Raw genomic sequence first — 21,015 nt, 5'->3', positions numbered from 1 at the left:
ATATCCAAGATTGTGGATTTACTATGCAACCACATGCTGTTCTGGAATAGTCCCACATTCTGAGGTATAATTAGGTTTAGGAGCAAGGGCATGGTTAGGGTTAGAATTATCAACCCCTGGCGGCCCACTGGGTTTAAAATGTGAACCCTAGTTGGAAAACTCCAATATAGAGACGACAAGAAATGTAAATAACTGTAATGTAACATTATATCTAACAGAGCCCCAGTGCACACAGATGAGCCTCGCAGAGGTGGAAGGGTTGTGTCACAATGCTCAGCGATCACTTACACCAGCCAGAGCTCAGATCCTGACTCAGCCTGACTATGAGCTGCTGTTCGACAGGTGCTGCCAGTTCTTCTCCTTTACTTCCTCACGCCGTCTGCGCGTAATTACGCTTCTACAACGACTCGCTGGAGTGAATAAATCCACGAATATCCAGTGACGCCTCCATATACCGTTCTACCGGAATGACGGCTTATGGTTACTAGGATGCAGCTTTCTGGAAGACAATGCCTCAGGAAAGTGCAGGCACTCAGCTAAAAGACCTGCGTGTTTGGAGCTCACGAGGAATATTTGCGACTGTAATAAACAGTGAAATAATGTCCACAGCCAAAGAGGAAGTACTGTTGTTCTGTATCATAGAGGAGATGAGAAAAGCTTTGAAACTGTAACTGACACGAGCTGTTCTTCAGGTAAGGTGACCAGGCTTCTGTTGTGCTTCTAATTCACACTCACATTTTAGCCTTTGAATTAGACATAGGCTATATGAAATATTGCGATTTTTATTTTGTATCATGGTAAGTCTTTTAGATGATAAATAGTCCGCATTTTTTTTAATAACCCATCATTCTTATAAATGTTTAGGTATTCATTAATTAGACAAATAAAAAATAATAATAATATATATATATATATATATATATATATATATATATATATATATATATATATGTATTAGTGCTGTCAAAATATTGTGATTAATGTGATTAATCGCATCCAAAATAAAAGTTTTTGTTTACATAATATATGTATACAGTGTATATTTATTATGTATATAAATGCAAACACATGCATGTGTATATTTAAGAAAAATATGTTGTTTATATATTAAATATATTTGTATATAACATAAAATATAAGAAAAACATATATTAATGTATATACATGTAAATATTTGCAAAATATATTCTGTATGTGTGTGTGTGTGTGTGTGTGTGTATATATATACACAATAAATATACACAGTACAAAGACGTATATTATGTAAATATTTACATGTATATACATTAATATATGTTTTATTAACTTTTATTTTGGATGCGATTAATCGTTTGGCAGCACTAATATATTAGTTTAGTTTAGCTTTAGTTTCACTTTAGCTTTAGTTTCACTTAAAGTAACACTTTATTTTGATATTTCGTGACTTTGCAGCTCAGCTAGCAGTCATTAGTGTCTGCTTCATATCTGCTAACACTTTATTTTCATTTTCCCCCAACAGATATTCTACTGACTATCTTTGCAAGTGCATGTGAAATTATTCTACTAACCCTAACCTAACAGTCTACTAATGCTCTAATGAGAGTTAGATGCAAAGTGTTTTACAGTCAACTGAATTTCAGTATGGGGCATCAAAATAAAGTGCTACTGTGAAAATAAATCTACACCATTCAGTGACATTCTAGAAAATGTTGTGCTTCCAAGTTTGTGGCAATAGTTTGGAGAGGCTCCTTTTTTGTTTCAGCATGCCATTGAAAGCCCTTGTGCACAGAGGTTCATATAGAAATACTCTAACAGCAGCATCTGACCTACTGATGCTCTTTTGTCTGAATGAGAGCAAATCAGCCAAGTTCCAACATTAAAATTTTTCTGAAAGAATGGAGCTGTTATTGTAGCAATCTCCCTATTAATGGCTGTGGACTTTTAATTAATAGCATGCGTGGAAGTGGTGTTCAGGGCGCATTTGACCATATGTTTCTTAATTTTTTGACCTTTTAGCTGTTCCACACCATACAGTATAACTTTGTGTGTTTGTTTGTTTGCAGTATGTAACTCTTCATGCTCTCTGTAAGATGGATAAGTATGAGAAACTGGCTAAGATCGGCGAGGGCTCATACGGAGTGGTGTTCAAATGCAGACACAGGGACTCTGGTCAGATAGTGGCCATTAAAAAGTTTGTTGAGTCTGAGGATGACCCGGTCATCAAGAAGATCGCACTGAGAGAAATCCGCATGCTGAAGGTAGATGGTAGATATGGAGATGCTTATTGCAAATCCCTCAAACATTTGCACACTTCTACATAAACATTTTCATTTGTATCCCTGTAGCAGCTGAAGCATGTGAATCTGGTGAACTTGCTCGAGGTCTTCAGGAGAAAGAGACGTCTTCATCTAGTCTTTGAGTTCTGTGAGCAAACTGTTCTAAATGAACTGGACAAACACCCCAGAGGGTCAGTCACGTTTCCTTTTTTTTTTTAAATATACTTTTAAGATAAATAATGGGACTTGACTCACAAATGCAGCCCCTAGAAATATCCACAGTAGACTATTTTTTTTATACAAATCAAAATATTAAAAATGACAGGAAACTTCAATTCAGTAGGTTTTTGTTTTAAGATATTTCGAGCTTTTCTTGATTTTTCCCCTTCCCTTGAACTTTACTTTTCTTTTCTTTTTTTCCATTTTCCTATTAAATTGTATATATTTGTTGTAGTATTTATGCAGTAGTGAATTAAAATATAAATATTTCTAAAGCTCCTTTTTGTAGTGTCTATTCAGTGTTTTTTTTTTTTTAAATATCTTTCGGAGGTAATTTCTCAGCCAAAACATATGTGCAATTAATTTGTGATTCATTAGATCAATCAACACATGTAATTAGAAAAAATAAATAAAAATTAATCACTCAACAGCCCTAACTATATTATGTTTATACTGTTATCTCTAAAATCACCATGAAATTAAAACTGACCATATTTATTTGCTTTCTACTCTTCTTGCAAAAATGTCCCATAATGCAATAACTTGTCTCACCCTAGAAACAACTTTCGTTTCAGCTGACTTCACCAGTCGCTCTTTCTTTTCAACCCCTCCTCTCCTACCACCTGCAATGCCCACTTTTCACAATGCAATCTCTTTGATGGATTTCTTGATGCTCGAATGTTATTTCATGCTGACTTCTATAGACTGTATCTAGCTGTTGTTTTTTCAAGCTCCTAAACTGGTCTGACCACAAAGGCTGTGGCTGCCCAGCATTCTCTCTCTTTCCCAGAAGGCCTTTCAGCCGTAACCTTAGCTGCTTCTCAAAACAAAGGAACTGGTTGCCAGTGACTACAGGCCCATGGTTACTGCAGATATATAGGAGCTGCATTGATATTTAGAGAACTGTTGGTATGACAGAAATGTTAGATCCTGCTGAAGTTAGCAGAATCTATCATTTGTCCTTTTTTCTCTTTAGGGTTCCTGAGGCACAACTCAAGAGTATTGTGTGGCAAACTCTACAGGCCGTGAACTTCTGTCACAAACACAATGTCAGTATGTCCAGCTTCTCTTTTCCTGTCTAGTGTCACTTATGAAAAAGTCACACTACTGAAGAACCTCATTTTTGGAATGAGAATGAGACAACTAAGAATAAAAAAAGTCTTGGAATAAGTTTGTTAAATTCTCACGACCTACAGCAGACTCTCAGGTTATATTACAGGTGAGGATTTTTCAGTGGTCCTGCAAGTGTGACATGGCAGGGACATGGGACATGGGACATGGCAGTTGTGAGTGTCTAGTTCATTTTCAATGGGAGATATGCAACACGGGCAGTTTCGCTGGCAGCGTGGAGGCAGTAAGCAAATGGTGCTCGTGCACCCAAAATCCTGCTTCTTCCACGAGCATGGCGCCAAATATATAAATATTTTTACACCTTAATATTAAACACCTTAATCGCATTCTACTCTGACCAAAGTGCACATATGCTCATACTTCCTAAATTAACTTCATTAAAAATCTCTCCAATTGGATCACTGCACTGTCAACAACTTGCTGCTACCAGCCTATGCTACATATCCTCATCCAGAGACGGTGTGAAGAACACGATGGAAGCATAAGCAACCCTAGTTGAAGCACATTTTGATATCCCTTACAGTACCAAATGACCTTCCTGTAGGTCTACAGAAATGAGTTTTGCATTTGACACAAGTAGATTAAAACAGCGACCAGTAATGTACACTGGGATTTGTGGATAATGGTGGTAAAAATAAGCACAATTCTTAGCGAATAATTCGAATAACGAAAGAGTTTTTTTGTTGTGTCATAAAAATCTTTTGATTAAGTATTGGAAATAATTGCATTTTTTCAACAGATTTTGCCAAAAACATTGATTCATAAAGAAATAATTGGCAAAATTGTATGTAAAATGTAAGTTACTGAATATTACCTTTTTGAGCTGTTATTATGATCTTGCTCAAGGGAATATGACTAGCTGTGAAACGTAAACATCTCATTTAAAACAAAGTAAAATGGCATGCATGTTCAGTGCCTAGTCAATGTGTCTGAAACTGTCAGAGTATGTATTAAGGGCGATTCACACAAAATATTTTTGCTTTTTCGGGCAGTGGAACGGGAAAAAATACAAGGTCTAGAGATTTGTTTTTTAAAAGTAGAACTTCTTTTAACTTGAGCATTATGTTTTAGAATGCTGTATCATGAGGGAGACGCTGCAAAATACATTTGATCATAAGCTTACTAAGGGTAGATATATTATATAGTTTAATATTAATATTAATGCAATCTAAACAAACTACAACTGTCATCTTGGCAATGTAAGTCGTGCTACTTCTGTGCATTTACAAATCCTCTCCTGTTGCCTCATGGGAAAGTAAAGCATCCACTGAATGCAAACTACAGAATTTTTGTGGAAATAGTAGGTCATCTGGGTATTTTATTGCCTACTATTTTATGAATACTGCAAATTTGGACACGAGGAATGACTCTTATTGAGCTCTTTTGGTGCTGTTGCCTGTGTATCTCTGACAGTGTCTGTCTTTGTGTGTGTATACCAGTGTATCCACCGGGACGTCAAACCGGAGAACATTCTTCTGACCAAGACCGGTGTGATCAAACTATGTGATTTTGGCTTTGCTCGCATCCTCAGTAAGTGCCTATGCCCCGCTCACTCACTCTCTAGCCATTTATGTGCATTTAGCATCTTAACTTCATTAATGACTTATTTATATCACTTCCTACCTATATCAGCTGTCATGTGTCCTGAGCTCACTTTCAGGGCAGCGTGAAGCCTCACAGGTGCAGTCAGCCAGTCAGGATCTGCTTACGTGCATCATCCTTGGGTTTCAGCGTATTGTTACTATAGGCTAACACAAGGTCTATCCATCAGCATGTTGTAATCCTTTCTGCACGATGTACATGTAATTCTGAATCTATGTGTGTGTGTGTGTGTAGCTACTTATCCATGTTTTGGGGTCACATTTGTACCCAGGCATGAGCTCTTCCAAAACCCTCTTTTTGAGGATGTCCTCATTTGTAAAAATGGTATAAAGTAAACAGATGTAAACATGTTTTCTGTTAGGGTTAGTGAGTTAGGGTTGTGTTATTGTATAACTAGCTGCATATAAAAACAATAGAAGTCTATGGAAGAAATTCTGTGGAAGTAAAAAAAAAAAAAGTCTATATTTGTGTATGTGTTTTTGTGTGTGTGTGTGTGTGCTTGAAACAGCTGGTCCAAGTGATGATTATACTGATTATGTGGCAACACGATGGTACCGGGCCCCAGAGCTCTTGGTCGGAGATACTCAGTACGGTCCCCCAGTGGATGTGTGGGCCCTTGGTTGTGTCTTTGCTGAGCTGCTTTCTGGAAATCCTCTTTGGCCGGGACGTTCTGACGTGGATCAGCTGCACCTCATTCGTCAAACACTGGGTACTAAAAGAGAAAAAAAGGAGGAAGTTTGAATGTTGAAGGTTATATACAAAAGGTTCCAAAAGTCTGAGACCACTTAAAATGTAGAATTTAATATCCAATTTAATCCTGGAAATTAACAAACATTTTGAAACATTTTAATTATTGCTTTCAAACTAAATTAAAATCGTGATTAATTGCATCCAAAATAAAAGTTTTTGTTGACATAATATATGCATGTGTACTGTGTATATTTATTATATATGAATACACACACATACAGTATATATATTGAAAATATTTACACGCATACATTTATATTCATATAATTTATATTATACATCGTTAATCCTTTTTGATCTATTATTTTAAAAAAATCACAAAAATCTAACATTTCATTGGAGAATAGGAATTTAAAATGGGGGGGGGGGGTATCATTATGAATTAAATGTTTTTCTCTAATACACATTGGACACAATTGACAGTACCCATTTATTCAATACTTTTTGAAACCTTCATTTGCCAAAATAGTATAGTTTTCTCCTATAATGCCTGATGAGGTTAGAGAACACCTGACACTCTTCAGTTCACCTCACTCATTTTCTACAGGGTTCAGGTCAGAGGACTGGAATGGCCAGCAGAAGCTTGGTTTTGTGCCCAGTGACCCATTTTTGTGTTGTTTTTGAGGTTTGTTTTTGGATTATTGTCTGGTTGGAAGATCCAAACATGGCCCATTATAAGATTTCGAACAGAGTCAGCCATGTGTCTAAACAAGATATCCAGGACCTTCAGCAGAAATATAGGCCCACAACATCAGAAATACAGCAGTATATTTCATTGTACACATGAGGAACCTTTTATCTCTGTGTTCACCAAACCCATCTTGAGTGTTTGCTGCTAAAAAGCCAAATTTTTAGTTTCATCTGACCATAGAAGCCAGTCCCATTTGAAGTTCCAGTCGTGTCTGATAACTGAATATGCTGGAGATTGTTTTCTGGTGAAAGCATTTTCTTTTCTTGATTTTTTTTTCTTGAAACCCTCCAAAATAACATGTGGTGATGTACGTGCTGTTTGATAATTATTTTAAAGGATTTCTGACCCCGCAACTATTTTGTGCAATTCTCCAGCTGTGGTCCTGTGAAGAGTCTTTAGGCACTCAAACTCTCCTCCTCACCGTGCATTAGGACGATATAGACACACGTCATCTTTCATAACATTTTCTGTTGATTGGAAATTCTTAATTATTGCCCTGATGGTGGAAATGGGGATTTTCACTGCTCTAGCTCTTTTCTTAAAGCCACTTCACTAATTTGTGAAGCTCAGTTATCTTTTGCTGCACATCAGAAATATATTCTTTGGTTTTTTTACATTGTGATGGGTGATTAATTTGGAATGTGGCCTTTTTTCCCCTCCTATTTATATTTCCCCCCATTTTAAATTCTTATTCTCCAATGAAAATTTAGATTTTTGTGATTTTTTTAAAGGTGCTGTGTATGTAGGATTGCAGTCCAAATTCAAAATATCGGAGAGGGTTTTTTTCACCCGGCCCCTCCTCCTCAGAATTGACGCACACGCAGGTTGCCAAACTGACGACACCAACAGGAACGAACGAACATTACGATGAAATATGCTGTGTTTTCTGCCAACTGGCAACCCGGCGTGCCATAATACAATTGGGTAAACTGGCAGTGGGCGGGTTTCACAAACCAAAACACAGACTGACATTCCAGGCCGGAACGCACAATTTCAAAGGAGAATTACTGACTGTAGCATTGTTTTTCAGATAAACAAGTATGTCAACTTAGCATGTTTCTTAAATATCTGCAAACATATTATGGTATTTGTATGCTTTAGTAGAGACAAAAACTTAAATACAGCACCTTTAAAATAAAAGATCAAAAGGATTAACAATGCACGTTTTTTTTCACAGCCTTCTTTGATCATATTTACCAAGGGTACCAACAATTCTGACCACGTGTGTATACACATAATAAAAATACTCAATACACACATGTGCGATTAATCATTTGACAGCACTAGTTTTAATCATTAGAAGCTGTCCTGTTTACATGTTATGGAAGCCTGTTTCCGCCACTGAATTAAAAATAAAAAAAGGTAATTGCAACTTTGTATCTGAGGACAAAGACCGACTGTTTTCTTACAATTGCAAGTTTATACCTCAGAATTATGACAGAATTTATAACACACAGTTGTGACTTTATATCATAGAAAAAAATATATAAAATATAATTTATATCACAAAATTCTTAGAAAAAAGTCAGTGATGGAAACAAGTGATTCAGTGATGGAAACAAGCTTCCAAAGTTATCAGTTGTAATCACTGATAATAATTTTACTGTAAAATTGCAAAATGCAGGGAATAATAATAATTATTATTACTTTCACCACTTTAAGAGCATATTTCAAGTCTAAATCTCATTAAACAGCCAGCCTGTGAACTTTGACCCTGATAGGTGACTTGATCCCTCGGCATCAGCAGGTGTTCCGCTCCAATGTCTTCTTTAGTGGAGTCAGCATCCCTGAGCCTGATACCATGGTAGCACAAATATTCACACAAATACACAAATACTTGTAAAGAAATCATTGTGGAATGTAGCTAAATTTGATTTTGTTGTTGTTGTTGTAGGAGCCACTAGAAAAGAGGTTCCATGGTGTTTCTCCTCATGCTATTACTGTGATGAAGGTGAGTGAGATGTCAGTACAGGCTTATTATATAAATCTCACATGCCACTTTTCTATGGAAGCATATGTGTAGCAAAATTCTATTTGCAATGTAATATGCAAAATGGCAATGCAATATGTAAAATGGCAATGTATTTCTGTATTTAAATTTACATTTGGTAACACTTTATTTCGATAGTCCACTTTAGACATTCTACTAACAGTAAGTAACTTTGCAACTACGTCAACAAGCAGTCATTAGAGTATTAGTAGACTGTCTGATTCATATCTTCTAACACTTTATTTTGATGGATCCACAACATACAACATACTGACTATTAGAAACTTTGCAAGTATATGTCAACTTATTCTACTAACCCCAAACCTACCCTACTGAGAGTTAGTAAACATGTAGTTGCAAATTAATGAGAATTAGTTGACATGTAGTTGATATATAGTTAAAAAGTTACTTATAGTTAGTCGAATGTTTAAAGTGGACTATCAAAATAAAGTGTAACCTTGTAATTTGTAGGCTACTTGTGTAATAATACAGGTGGATGTCGTACATAAGGTCTGAAGAAATTTATATGTTTGCATTTGTGTGTATGTCTTTGTAGTCCTGCCTAGTAATGGATCCAGCTGGCAGGTTGTCATGTGAAGAGCTTTTAGAGCTGCCATACTTCCAAGAGGATGGGGGAACAGGATGGGGCAGAGAAACTGATCGTCTCCCGAGACGCTATGAGAAAGGCACGAGACGCAGAGCTCCCGCGGTATGAATCTACATTGAACAAAAATAAGGTTAATAGCAAGAAATGGAAAATCAATTCTGAGACTCAAGTTTAAGACACTCAGTTAAGTCACACAAATCGACTTGTATTACAAAATAGGGACTTGTGAAAAAGTCTTCAGGTTTAGAAGGAGAAACACTTCCTCACATATCATAAACACTAAAAATCTAACATTTTCTATGAGAATGTGTGGTCATTTTCTCTTGCAACACTTGATCACAAAAACTGGTTTAATGTTCTGGTTAAAGCTTTAAAGAGGTTGATGATCGGACGAGAACAGCACACAACTAATTGGAACTTACATTTGACACATTAAGGGGCCAGATTTAATAAAAGCTTGCACAGCACAAACCCTCATTTAACATTTAAAAACATCTGTCAGGACTAATAAAGACACGCAGTGAAAAATTAGCAACGAAAAGGCATAGACAGTTATTTATGCGGCTGGCTTTTTTGCATATGCATTTGTACAAGTTTCCCTATCAGATACAACATTTATGGGAGGAAAATATTAAAAAAGGACAGGTGTGCAGTGGTCAAATGTTAGTAAATCATGCTTTTATGGGATTACGGTCTCATGCTAATTTACCCTGTGTTGCAAACGGTTGCAAAGTAAAGGTTAGAAAGGATCTAAGCGTAGCAATGTAGATATTTATTCAACAAAACTCAGATCACTGAAGAACAGAACAACCACTAAGTACATGACAATAAGTCGCCAGTGAACTGAAGAAAATACAGGGCTTAAATACACAGGGAAACATTAAACAATAATTAACAAGACACAGGTGTAACACATGAGGGCAACTCAAAAAACCATGGCAACCAATAAATAAGGATTGAAGGGCAGCCCAATCAAGAGTCGTAAATATCAAACGTTTTATATTTACGATTTGAGATCGGGGATGCTTCGAATCGATGGGGAGCAGTTAAAAAACTGTAATGACACCACACACTTGAGGATTTTTTGAATCAGGCCACGCTCCCCAGATCGCTAAAATCGGGGTTTAAAATCTTCCAGTGTGTGGCCCATAATATGCATGAAATAGGGAAACATTTATTGATGTTAAGTTATAAAAACAGTCACCACACAAGTTAAAAGTGTGTATTAAGATTTTAGAACTGCAGCACAGAAACTGAATTTGAAATTGGGTTTCTAACCTTGTTATACATGTTGCTCACTTAACATTAGTTGGTTATTAATTGGCTATTCATTGAGATAAATGTTGTTTTCCAGCCTCAATACTTTCCCCAGCTGACCAATAGTAACATCTCACCAGCACCTGAAATGAAGAATAAAAGCCGACACAAACATGACCATCATCTACCCAACATCTGACCTCGGGACTGGTGCAAGTGTGTTTGGTCGAGAAAACATGTTTTCTGTGGAATGAGTTGATGCATTTATTGCAAACAACAGATTGACACTGTAATTTTTAATATTTTAACACAATATATTCAATCTATTAAAAGTTGATAGTCCTGGAATCTGATATTCTGCGTATACAATGGCGCAAAAAGTTATCTATTATATATACACATTTATAAATTTAATAGTGTAAAGATTGGTTAGTGTATTTTTAGTATTAAAAATTTGTGAAAAAAAAATCATGTATGTCTGTTGAGGAAAGTGGTAGTATGCTTTACACCAGTTGTTTAAAAGCCATTAAACAACGTCTGAGGCAATATCTACCAACTTGTGTTTGCAGATTCTAGTAGTGCAGCTAATGCAGTGACATTGAGATGTGAAGTTTGATTTGAGGGTCTAAATGTCTTTTTGCAGCCACTGTATACATGCAAGAGTTGGAAGGTAAAATTAGGCACACATTGGACAGAAAGAGCTACAGGTATGATACACTTGACAGTAGGAATGAATAATTGTCCATGTGCTTTGATGTATCAGATAGTATCAGTTCTGTGTGCCATTAAGAAAATAATATATCTGCACTGTTATAGTGTTATGGATAAATAAATGTTTTTTTGTTTTTCTTGTCAGTTTCCTGTTGATTTTCCCTCTAGAAAATGAAAAATTCCTAAAAAAGGGAGGTGACAACACTACACTCCTTATGTCTTTGGTTGTTGATAAGCATTAGTGTATCCCGTCAAATTTAGTATTTTGGTGTAAATTTCTCTATTATGCTATCAGGCTATTATGGATATTAATAGGTTATATGGCAGGCCTTCATGTTCAAAAATCACTAACTGAATTATGAAAGTTAAAAGTAAATGCGACTTACAATACATTTAATATGGGTTAAGTTGCAGCATTTACATTTATGCATTTAGCAGACGCTTTTATCCAAAGCGACTTACATTGCATTCAAGTTACAGTTTTTACATTTTACCAGCTCTTGCTTTCCCTGGAAAAGCAGTGGTTGTCTGAAAATCAAATATTCAGTCCCTTCATAAATTATTAATACATTAAAGTGATTAATTTGAGCTACATCTTTGTTTTTTTGGTAGCACAACAAGTTCAGAACCACTGACAAAGATAACAGAAACTTCAAGGACAGGTCTCAGATGCTTAGCTTACAGTAACATATAATTAAAATTAAAGTTAAAATATTCACAACTGTAGATAATTTAAGCAAAATATATGACACAGAGGAAAACAAGACTGTTTCAGCCTCATATGCATACAGGTTTCCAGTCATTGATATTCCGGATGAGACAGTGATCCGTAGCTCTCCTGACACTTGGCTTGACTGATCATCTCCAGCTCTTTTATCAGATTACCGATTTGAGTCACATATAGTCCACTGTGTACTGGCATTGCACTGACCGAAACTCATCAGAGACATTCCTACTGATCCACACTGTATCTCTCCAGCACCTGCACTCACACACGTCATTGACATAGCTGGAGTAACCACCCCCTGCTCACTGCTCCAGAAAAGCCAGAGCTGCCCCTCGCTGAAAACCTTTGGCCAACCAGACCAGCCGCTAATAGACTGGACTGTTGGCCAGCCTTCGGTCCAGCACAGTTTCACCTCTGCAGTAAAAATTAAATAAAATAGGTTAGCTAAGAACAGAAAACGGAGGCTACAATTCGCACAGGATCATCAAAATTGGACAATAGAAGATTGGAAAAACGTTGCCTGGTCTGATGAGTCTCGATTTTTGCTGTGACATTCAGATGGTAGGGTCAGAATTTGGTGTAAAGGACATGAAAGTACGGATCCATCCTGCCTTGTCTCAACGGTTCAGACTGGTGGTGGGGGTGTAATGGTGTGGGGATATTTTCTTGGCACACAATCGTTGCGTTGCTGATCGTGGTTTCGAGTATCGATACATCTGCCCTTTTAAGGGAACACGAGAACGCGCAGTAATCATAGACAACTTAATCCAGATATTTTAATCAAATATGCAAATTTGTTTGAAGAACCAAATTAGCCAGAGATCAGTTATCAGGATTAGAAGATCTGGCATCTTTCAGATCATCTCAGATGTAATAAGCGAGGTACGAAGAACGCGCCCCAGAAAGACTCAGCTAGCTTCTTTACTTTACGACATCCATAAGGAAATGACAAATGAGGGGACAGGAGCGATTTATATGGGACGGTTATGTTCTGTATTTGACAGGACCCATGCTCATGATCTCCTCTAGGGAGGGACTTTATTTACTTAACTTACAGTAAATATTTTGTGGCTGTGTAGTGTCTTGGACTGAGTGGTGGAGACTTCCATGAGGACTAGTGTGTTTTGGTGCTCAGTCCGATCCACTTTTCAAACAGCATTTTCCAAAATCACTTACTGCACCTTTAAATAGTCCAGTAAGGAGAAACAGGTGAGTCAGTAATTAGTTCCAGGTACGGGGCTTATGGGAAATTGTCAGTACTCGTGGTGAGCAGTAGTAAGATTTGTGACTAAAGGGCTTTCAATAAATCAATAAAGACTTTACCAATACTATCAGCAGATCAGATGGGGCCAGTAACCTCAAACCACAAGCAGCGAGGCCAAAATCAAAATCATTTTGTCCTGTTTTTCTCAACAGGTGATTTAGACAGATGCTTTACGTTATTTACTAGTTTAAAGAATAGTCAAACTGTATGAACAACTGATTTTTTTTTCTTCTATTTTTTCAGTAATTACTCATTGTTGTACACAAAATGTAAAGTGACCAGATTTCTGAAATTAAAACTGGACCAGCTGCCATATATGATTTAAATAAAAACACAACCTATTACAATCAAGTTAACTCTTCTAACAGCCGACAGCTTGAATACGTGTTACCTAATGAGTAACAGGTAGCCTACTGAATGTAAAAATTATTGTCAAGTCAACTAAATATTGTTTGGAGTTAAGCAATGAAAGTAGCTATATAAACTTTGTTCTTTCATGTTTACATTTGATTTTATAGTCTGTTACGGCCATTATTTGCCTCCTAAAACTACAGCCAAACATATCAACCTGATTGACAAATATCTACATTTAATCCAACCGTTTCAATGAGATATGCCTCAACACACAAATCTCACATACAGTGAGATCAAAAAATATTAATTCAGTGAAAATATCAACTAAAAAACTACCACACATTTATACAGGGAAGAGTAGGAACACCTTATAACAGCAGTCTGTATGTTATAGGGGCCTTATAGGGGCAGTCGTGGCCTAATGGATAGAGAGTTGGACTTGTAACCTGAAGGTCGTGGGTTCGAGTCTCAGGTTCAGCAGGGATTGTAGGTGGGGGAGTGAATAACCAACAGTCTCGCCCCACCTGCTCCACATTGGCTGCCCACTGCTCCGGGTGTATGTTCACTACTGTGTGTACACTTGGATGGGTTAAATACAGAGCATGGGTCTGGGTCTGGGTTTGGGTCACCATACTTGGTCACACACCACTTCCTTTTCAGCTATGCTGAATTTAGATATCATACTTCAGGTACACATGACCCCTCTAGTGGTCACAACAAATATCACACTTTCATGCTCATTTTTCTTGCCACATTATGTGTATTACCGGATTGGGTTGGAGATCTCACCAATATCACACTGTGCTCAGACATTTCTCACTCTGAAAAAAAAAGGTGCAAAGCTGTCACTGGGACAGAACCGTTTCAATAAATTAGGATCGAGATTCAAGATGTCTTCTAAGAATATAAAGGAGACCGTTGTGAAATGGTTAGAGTTTTTGTCTCGGGAGACAAGTGTGAGAAGCAGGAGACTCAAGCAAAAGGCTCCATTTGATGTTCAAGTAACCAAATTTCTATCTAGCAGAAACATTTGAGATGTTAAAGAGATCTCATCTGCATTTTTTCATCTCTCCAATCTCATTCATCACCACCATTTCAACCCAACACAATATATGCATTGTCAAATTTGAAGCTGTTTAGTGTAGGCAGTGTTTTGATGCACAGTGATTTAACAGAGAAAATCATCTATATTTACATGCATTCAAAATGAGCTATAGAGGTGCATTTAAAAAAATTAGAATATCGTGAAAAAGTTATTTTATTTTTGTAACTTATTTCAAAAAGTGAGACTTTCATATATTCTAGATTCATTACATGTAAGGCAAAACATTTTTTTATTTTTTATTTTGATGATTAGAGCTTACAGCTAAGGTTTAAACATTTTCGATAGCGATACCTTGAGTTCGATACCGGTTCCTAAACGATACTTTTTTCGTTCTATATATAATATGTATATATATTTTAAATGTTTTACTTTACATGTAATGAATCTAGAATATATGAAAGTTTCACTTTTTGAAATAAAAGTTACCAAAAAAATAAACCTTTTCATGATATTCTAATTTTTGGAGATGCACCTGCACAAGACAAATTTTTCAATGCTAAACAAAGAAAAAATTATGCAACAACCATGAAACACTGGTTCACACACTATAGTGTTATATTTGTTAAAAGAAAGTATTGATCTTATACTAGACATCTTACACTTTTATAATTCAATTCTATTGCGTTTGGAAAATGTCCTGCATATACCATGCTGGGCATTTAAGATACATTTAAACTACTAACCCTTGATATTCTAAAATGTATAATACTATTTAAATTATAGTTTCAACATTAGTAAAATTTTAAAATCTAATGTTTCTCCAAAAATAAGAGCCCCATTGTTCCCTGTCTCTCCTTCTACATTCCTAACCACTGAAGATGAAAATCCCCAAAATAACCAAAACAATAAAAGAACATTTATTTATGTGTTTATTTATTTATAGTGTCTTGCAAGACAATAAAGAGACGTCCCATGTTTCTCACAGCCCATTATCATTTTGGTCTCCTTTCTCTCAAAAATTGCTCATGTCTCAGTCGTGTCTACTTTTATTTATTTATAAGGAATTTTAGAAGAAACATCTGAAACGCTGTTGATACTAAAATGAGAGATGAAAACCACAGCTAATTCTCCTGAGCTAACAGACAGCAACCACTGAGCGATACAGTTACTTATTAAAATCATAATGTTAATTTAATTGTGCTGATTACAAATATTAAACGTTACTAAAACTTTAAAAATAAAAAATATTAATATAAACTTTAATAGTATCTGAATGATGCTATAATACTGGATCAGTTAAAAAATTAAACTGGATTCTTCAGAAAAATGATAAAAAGAGTTGTTATTCTATATAATTAGATTACCCAACTATGCAAATGGCAGTTTAAAGGGACAGTTCACCCAAAAAAAGAAAGGTCAGTTGGGATCATCAACTGTTTGGTTACACACACCCTTCTAAATATCTTCTTTTGTGTTCAGCAGAAGAAAGAAACTCATACAGTTCTGGAACAGCCTGAGGTTGAGTGATTGATGACAATCACATTTTTGTATGAACTATACCTTTAGGATCTTATAAAGCAGGCATATTCAATAACACAAAGTATTTCCTGAATTTTGATTTGTAGTTAAATTCATGTAGTGGATGTGGCGTGCAACGTGGTGTTGGTTGGAACAGTGTTAAAAACTTACATTTAAGAAGAAAGAAAATGATTATTAAATTATCTAAATCCACTAAAATGATGTGTGATTCTTGTTGATGATATATGATTATTGTTCTTTTGCAGTAGCCTATTAATGCTTTCACTTAGGCCTAATCACTGTAATCCTTTAGGACTCAATGTGTTGTTTTAAAAATTTGAAAATGTATATTTTCAGACTGGTCTGCAATAGCAGTCTAACAGTGTCAACATGTTTGAGATGAATTCAAAGTAGCATGTGCACATCCAAAAATCACTTCAACAGGTGCTCGATCAATAGAAAGCTGGCTGAAATGAGAAAAGGCCAGCACAATGTTTTGACCACAAGCGGTATTCATCAGGCAAAAATTCAGCAAATATCAACAGCTTTTAGATCAACAAATGAACCAATCATAAACCAATGAATTATACATGAAACAAATACAATCATACAAAGATATTTAAATTAAATTTATGTTATTGCATGCTGATCTGCTTGTTAATGTGTGGGCCTACATGACAGCATAATTCTTATAATATTTATTTGCATGTTTGTAAGCCTTATTTGTATATTTGTATAATTGGATTTCATTAGAGTATCTATAATACTCTATATCATATCATTATTACTGGAAAGAAAAGAGTGCCGGCTAGCCGGTCTATTAAAGTATGTAACATTCAACATAACCAAATGAACAAGCCTGCCTCCTGCACTCATGGTCCAGCTGTGTCTCGCATTCAATCCCCGTATGTTGTCCAGTCGAGTTGCTCTCATGTAGTTCGCAGCAGAAACCACTAGAGCCCGCAAAATGACTCCAATCTCAGGACCGCTTTCGAGCATGAGGCAACTTCTCATACAATGAGAGTCTGTAGTCAGCCTGCGGTAAACCAGCCTCTCCGGACTAACCCCGTACGCGCTCGGACTGCTGACAATCCACCGCGCGGAGAGCGCCAGTCCAGGCGCGCTGCAACGACACTTTTGTGTTTTACTTTGTTTGGGAATCACCGCAAGGAACCGTAAACAGCCTCTTAAATGACAAGGATGGGAAGTGCTCGTACACAGTCTGAACTCTCTGGAAGTTTGCGGATTTCTGCCTTCAAGTAAATGGATTATAATTGCGTGTATTATTTGTCAGCTGACGGGAACACTTGGTTCAGGGTATGAGCGACTAATAACCGCATGCATTAGCGAGATTGCGTTTATTCCTTGCTGCAGGACTGTGTTCAGCCTTCTGATAGCACACTGTGGATTTGTTACACCTTGCATGGAGTTGAATGAGCGCACGCTGCGATTTTGGCAACCTGGCAAGCTGCAAGACACCCCACTGCACTGGAAAGTAATAATGCATAGTGTTTTAATAATGTTGCGATCCGGAAAGCACATTTTAATCTCATCATAGGTGCTATTGAGCATACCTTTTGAGCACAGGCTGTATAAGGAATAGCAACATTGGTAATTTTGCGTTCTTCCATTGAGTTTGTGTACCCAGCTAACAAGTGATTGTTTAAAACGCTTCCCAAACATTATATTTTGCTATATTATGTAATGTAAAAAGAGCCATTTACCACACAGTTCCCAAAATCGTTTTATCAGCATGCACTATTTAACACTGACATTTTTTTTTTTTTTGCTTCACTAAACTTAATTTGTAACTACTTTTAAAAATCGTTTCTTTTTTGACGTTTAGCAGGACGCACTTTAAGCAACATTCTAGGACTTTGTTACAACATCTGTTGTTTAAATAATGTTTAAGTAACAATTGAAACAACGTCGCACTAGGAACGTTTTCTCTTGTGCTAACTTTAATCAAACCCAAGCATTACATAGGGATGTTATATAAAAACCGCGTGGTCTTAACATTGCGCCTTGCTAACGTTTTTGGATATAATCATCTGGGAGATATATATCCTTTATCAAGATTTTGTCAAGGCAAGCATGTAATATTGCTTTAGATGGTTTGCTGAGTATGCTTACAAAAGTTTAGTGAAAGGATAATCATTTTTAGAAAGCATACTCAGCCAAATGCTTTATATGTCCAAATGCTTGAAATATGCTATAATGTCTATAGTAATATTGCAGAATCTGCAGTTTTCATGGTAAATTTGTGAGCAAATTTGATTTATTCCGCATTAAAATAAATGAAAAATTTAGTTTTGTTAAAAAAAAAAAAAAAATATTGGCCAAATAAATTGAATGAATTATTAATTGTCCCTTGTTTTTCTGGGTGTGACCATTAAAGGGTTAACGAAGAGGGGAACTGAAGGTCATGGGAGAGGCGGCTCCGACCCAGGCCACCCCAAGTGGTTTTGCACCCATGTTGGGCGTCGGGATGGGAGGATCAGTCACACCAATCGCCACTTCAAGAGGATCAGCCGTTCCTCCGCTCCACAGTGCCATAGTGGAACGCTTGCGTGCCAGAATAGAGTTGTGCCGGCGCCATCACTCCACCTGCGAGGACCGCTATGTGCGCGGTCAGGCGGAAAGTTCGGACCGGGAGCACGAGAGCACACTCCATCTGTTAAACATCGTCCATCAGGGCCCCGGGACCAAGAAGGGCAAGGGCTCAAGATCGGCCTCTCAGCAGCCTCCTGAATACAGCAGAGTGAATGGTGAACATAAAGCCCACAGTTCATCGGAGGCGGAATCCAAAATTTCTTCGCAAATAGCAGTAAGTTTTATGGGTTGTATTAACTAGGCCCACATAATAAATCTTATAATCTGTCTAATGCACATGGGGACACATGTCAGACCAATTCCCCAGAGAATGACATCAACACACTGATATGATGTGATTACTGTGGGTGTGTGAGGGAGAGATGGGGCGTCTGTTTAATTAAAAAGGGCCCTGCAGGCAGGCACGTGATTCTTTAAAGGTCTTTTAAAAAATATAACAAAACAAAATATAACTTTAAAAGAGGTGGTGATACAGCAACTTTTTTAAACAGTGCGGATGTCCATTATACAATACAGCCCCTCCATTTTCACGCATAATTCACAGTGGAAAATTATAGAAAACCACTGCATTTGATAAAATATCAAACCACATGGGATTTAATTTAAAGAAAGATCGAATACACACGTTTCAAGCAAAACATTTCACAAAGTTTGCATGGCTTTGCACAGGAATTAGTGTGATATTTTGCTATCTATTGATATTGATATTTATTTTTAAAGGAATAATTCATCCATAAATGACACTTTGTTTAAAATTTTGGAATGAGTTTGTTTCTTCATCGGAACAGGGTTGGAGAAATGTAGCGTTACATCATTTGCTCACCAATGGTGAATGGGTGCCGTCAGAATGAGAGCTGTTAAAAACATCACAATAATCCACAAGTAGGCCTAATCCACACAAGTCCGTTCAATTAATTAAATTAATTATCAAGCAATTAACATCTGAAGACAAAAGCTGCATGTTTGTAATAAACAAATACATCAATCTGACAATTTTAACTTCAATCCATTGCTGACGGCTAAAATTTGTCCTTTATCCATAATATTGCTTTCTCCAGTGAAAAAGTATTTTTACCTAAATCAGAAGAGAAATCAGATCAATCAGGATGACAGATCAAGCACTGTTAACAAGCAATAATAGTACAAAACGGCTCTAAACAAATATGTGGGTGGAACAGGGGATGACTTGATGACGCTGGAGGAAGCGTTTCATGGATTATGGACTCTGTCGCTTCTAGTCAAAATTTGATGATGGACTAGTTACTTACAAACACACAGCTTTTTGGCGAGACATTAATTGATGGACTGGATTGCTTGTGGATTATTGTGATATTTTTGTCAGCTGTTTGGACTCTCATTCTGACGGCACCCATTCACTGCAGAGCATCCATTGGTGAGGAAGTAATGCAATGCAAAATTTCTCCAAATCTGATGAAGAAACAAACTCATGTACTTCTTGGATGGCCTGAGCGCGAGTACATTTTCAGCAAATTTTCAGTTTTGGGTGAACAATTCCTTTAATTGTTGCTTGCGTTTCCAAATATTTTGTAGCACCATTTTATAATTTTTTTTATATATTTACATTTTCATAATTATTGAAGAGATTTCTCAGTATAGAAAAAAAAAAAAACATGTTTTGTACTGTAGCCTCAGCTTTTGTAACAGAGGAAACACTTGTGGTCAACAGGTCAGTTGTGGTTCTTTGTTCTCCACCCTTATATTTGCCTCTTGGGACTTCACTCTTTGACACCACTTGAGGTCGATGCATCTATTTAGTATCTCTGTTCATATATAGACACCGATGAGTACTTTAGTGTAATTCTGAAACCCACTTTTAAAATAACACATTTTGTAGGCATTTAGGTAAAAAACATGTTAGACATAGAATAAAACAGACCTAGTTTGTGTCTTGTTTATTATAGAGATATTCTTGCAAAATGCAGAATCATAAGGTAAGGCATCAGGTTTTCCTTTCAGCTTTGCCGATTTTGGAAGTGTACACCAATACCTATCCAACAAAACAAACGCACAAGCAGAAATTGCTGGATGATGAAATCTCGCAAACACTGCGTGAATGGCCTTGTGTTTTGTTCCATACCATGCATTGTCTTGCTCTATTATCAAAGGTTTGATAAATTGCTCTCAAAGCACCTTCTTGAATGATGGCTTTCCCATAAAGTCATTTGAAGCATGCAATAAATGTTTAGAGCTATTCAATACATGTCCTGGTTTTGCTTACTCAAAGTCAAACAGGCCTTGAAAACACGATTGCCAGTGGACT

The 21,015-nt window shown here is 36.6% G+C and overlaps 2 protein-coding genes across 5 annotated transcripts in view; both read left to right on the top strand.

Moving 5' to 3' along the window:
• Nucleotides 1-314: 314 nt before the first annotated feature.
• Nucleotides 315-11,348, top strand: LOC306851694 (cyclin-dependent kinase-like 1). Its single transcript, XM_079388128.1, has 10 exons — nucleotides 315-692; nucleotides 2,043-2,237; nucleotides 2,325-2,446; nucleotides 3,451-3,523; nucleotides 5,045-5,135; nucleotides 5,716-5,916; nucleotides 8,370-8,452; nucleotides 8,543-8,599; nucleotides 9,195-9,347; nucleotides 10,600-11,348. The coding sequence occupies exons 2-10, from the start codon at nucleotides 2,070-2,072 to the stop codon at nucleotides 10,699-10,701; spliced, it is 1,050 nt and encodes a 349-aa protein (XP_079244254.1). The 5' UTR covers nucleotides 315-692; nucleotides 2,043-2,069; the 3' UTR covers nucleotides 10,702-11,348.
• Nucleotides 11,349-17,125: 5,777 nt separating this feature from the next.
• LOC306850940 (mastermind-like protein 2) overlaps nucleotides 17,126-21,015 on the top strand; it is a 66,996-nt gene continuing 63,106 nt past the window's right edge. The window contains exons 1-2 of one of the 4 annotated variants that reach the window (XM_079386919.1): nucleotides 17,126-17,616; nucleotides 18,520-18,948. In XM_079386919.1, coding sequence (XP_079243045.1) covers nucleotides 18,547-18,948 — 402 coding nt within the window. In that variant the 5' untranslated portion in view covers nucleotides 17,126-17,616; nucleotides 18,520-18,546. The remainder of the gene's footprint in view (nucleotides 17,617-18,519; nucleotides 18,949-21,015) is intronic. The other 3 variants (XM_079386917.1, XM_079386920.1, XM_079386918.1) reach the window with 3 other exon arrangements.

This window comes from Barbus barbus (assembly GCF_936440315.1).
Source record: "Barbus barbus genome assembly, chromosome: 31".
In the NCBI taxonomy this organism is placed as follows: domain Eukaryota; kingdom Metazoa; phylum Chordata; class Actinopteri; order Cypriniformes; family Cyprinidae; genus Barbus; species Barbus barbus.
Note: the sequence above shows the minus strand (reverse complement) of the source record. Positions and strands in the feature narration are given on the sequence as shown.

What these genes read in the sequence shown, in the direction of transcription:
- LOC306851694 (XM_079388128.1), top strand. Translation starts at nt 2,070, where the DNA reads ATGGATAAGTATGAGAAACTGGCTAAGATCGGCGAGGGCTCATACGGA. An exon ending in GAGAAATCCGCATGCTGAAG is followed by an intron (nt 2,238 to 2,324) that starts GTAGATGGTAGA and finishes GTATCCCTGTAG; the next exon opens with CAGCTGAAGCATGTGAATCT. An exon ending in ATGCTATTACTGTGATGAAG is followed by an intron (nt 8,600 to 9,194) that starts GTGAGTGAGATG and finishes ATGTCTTTGTAG; the next exon opens with TCCTGCCTAGTAATGGATCC.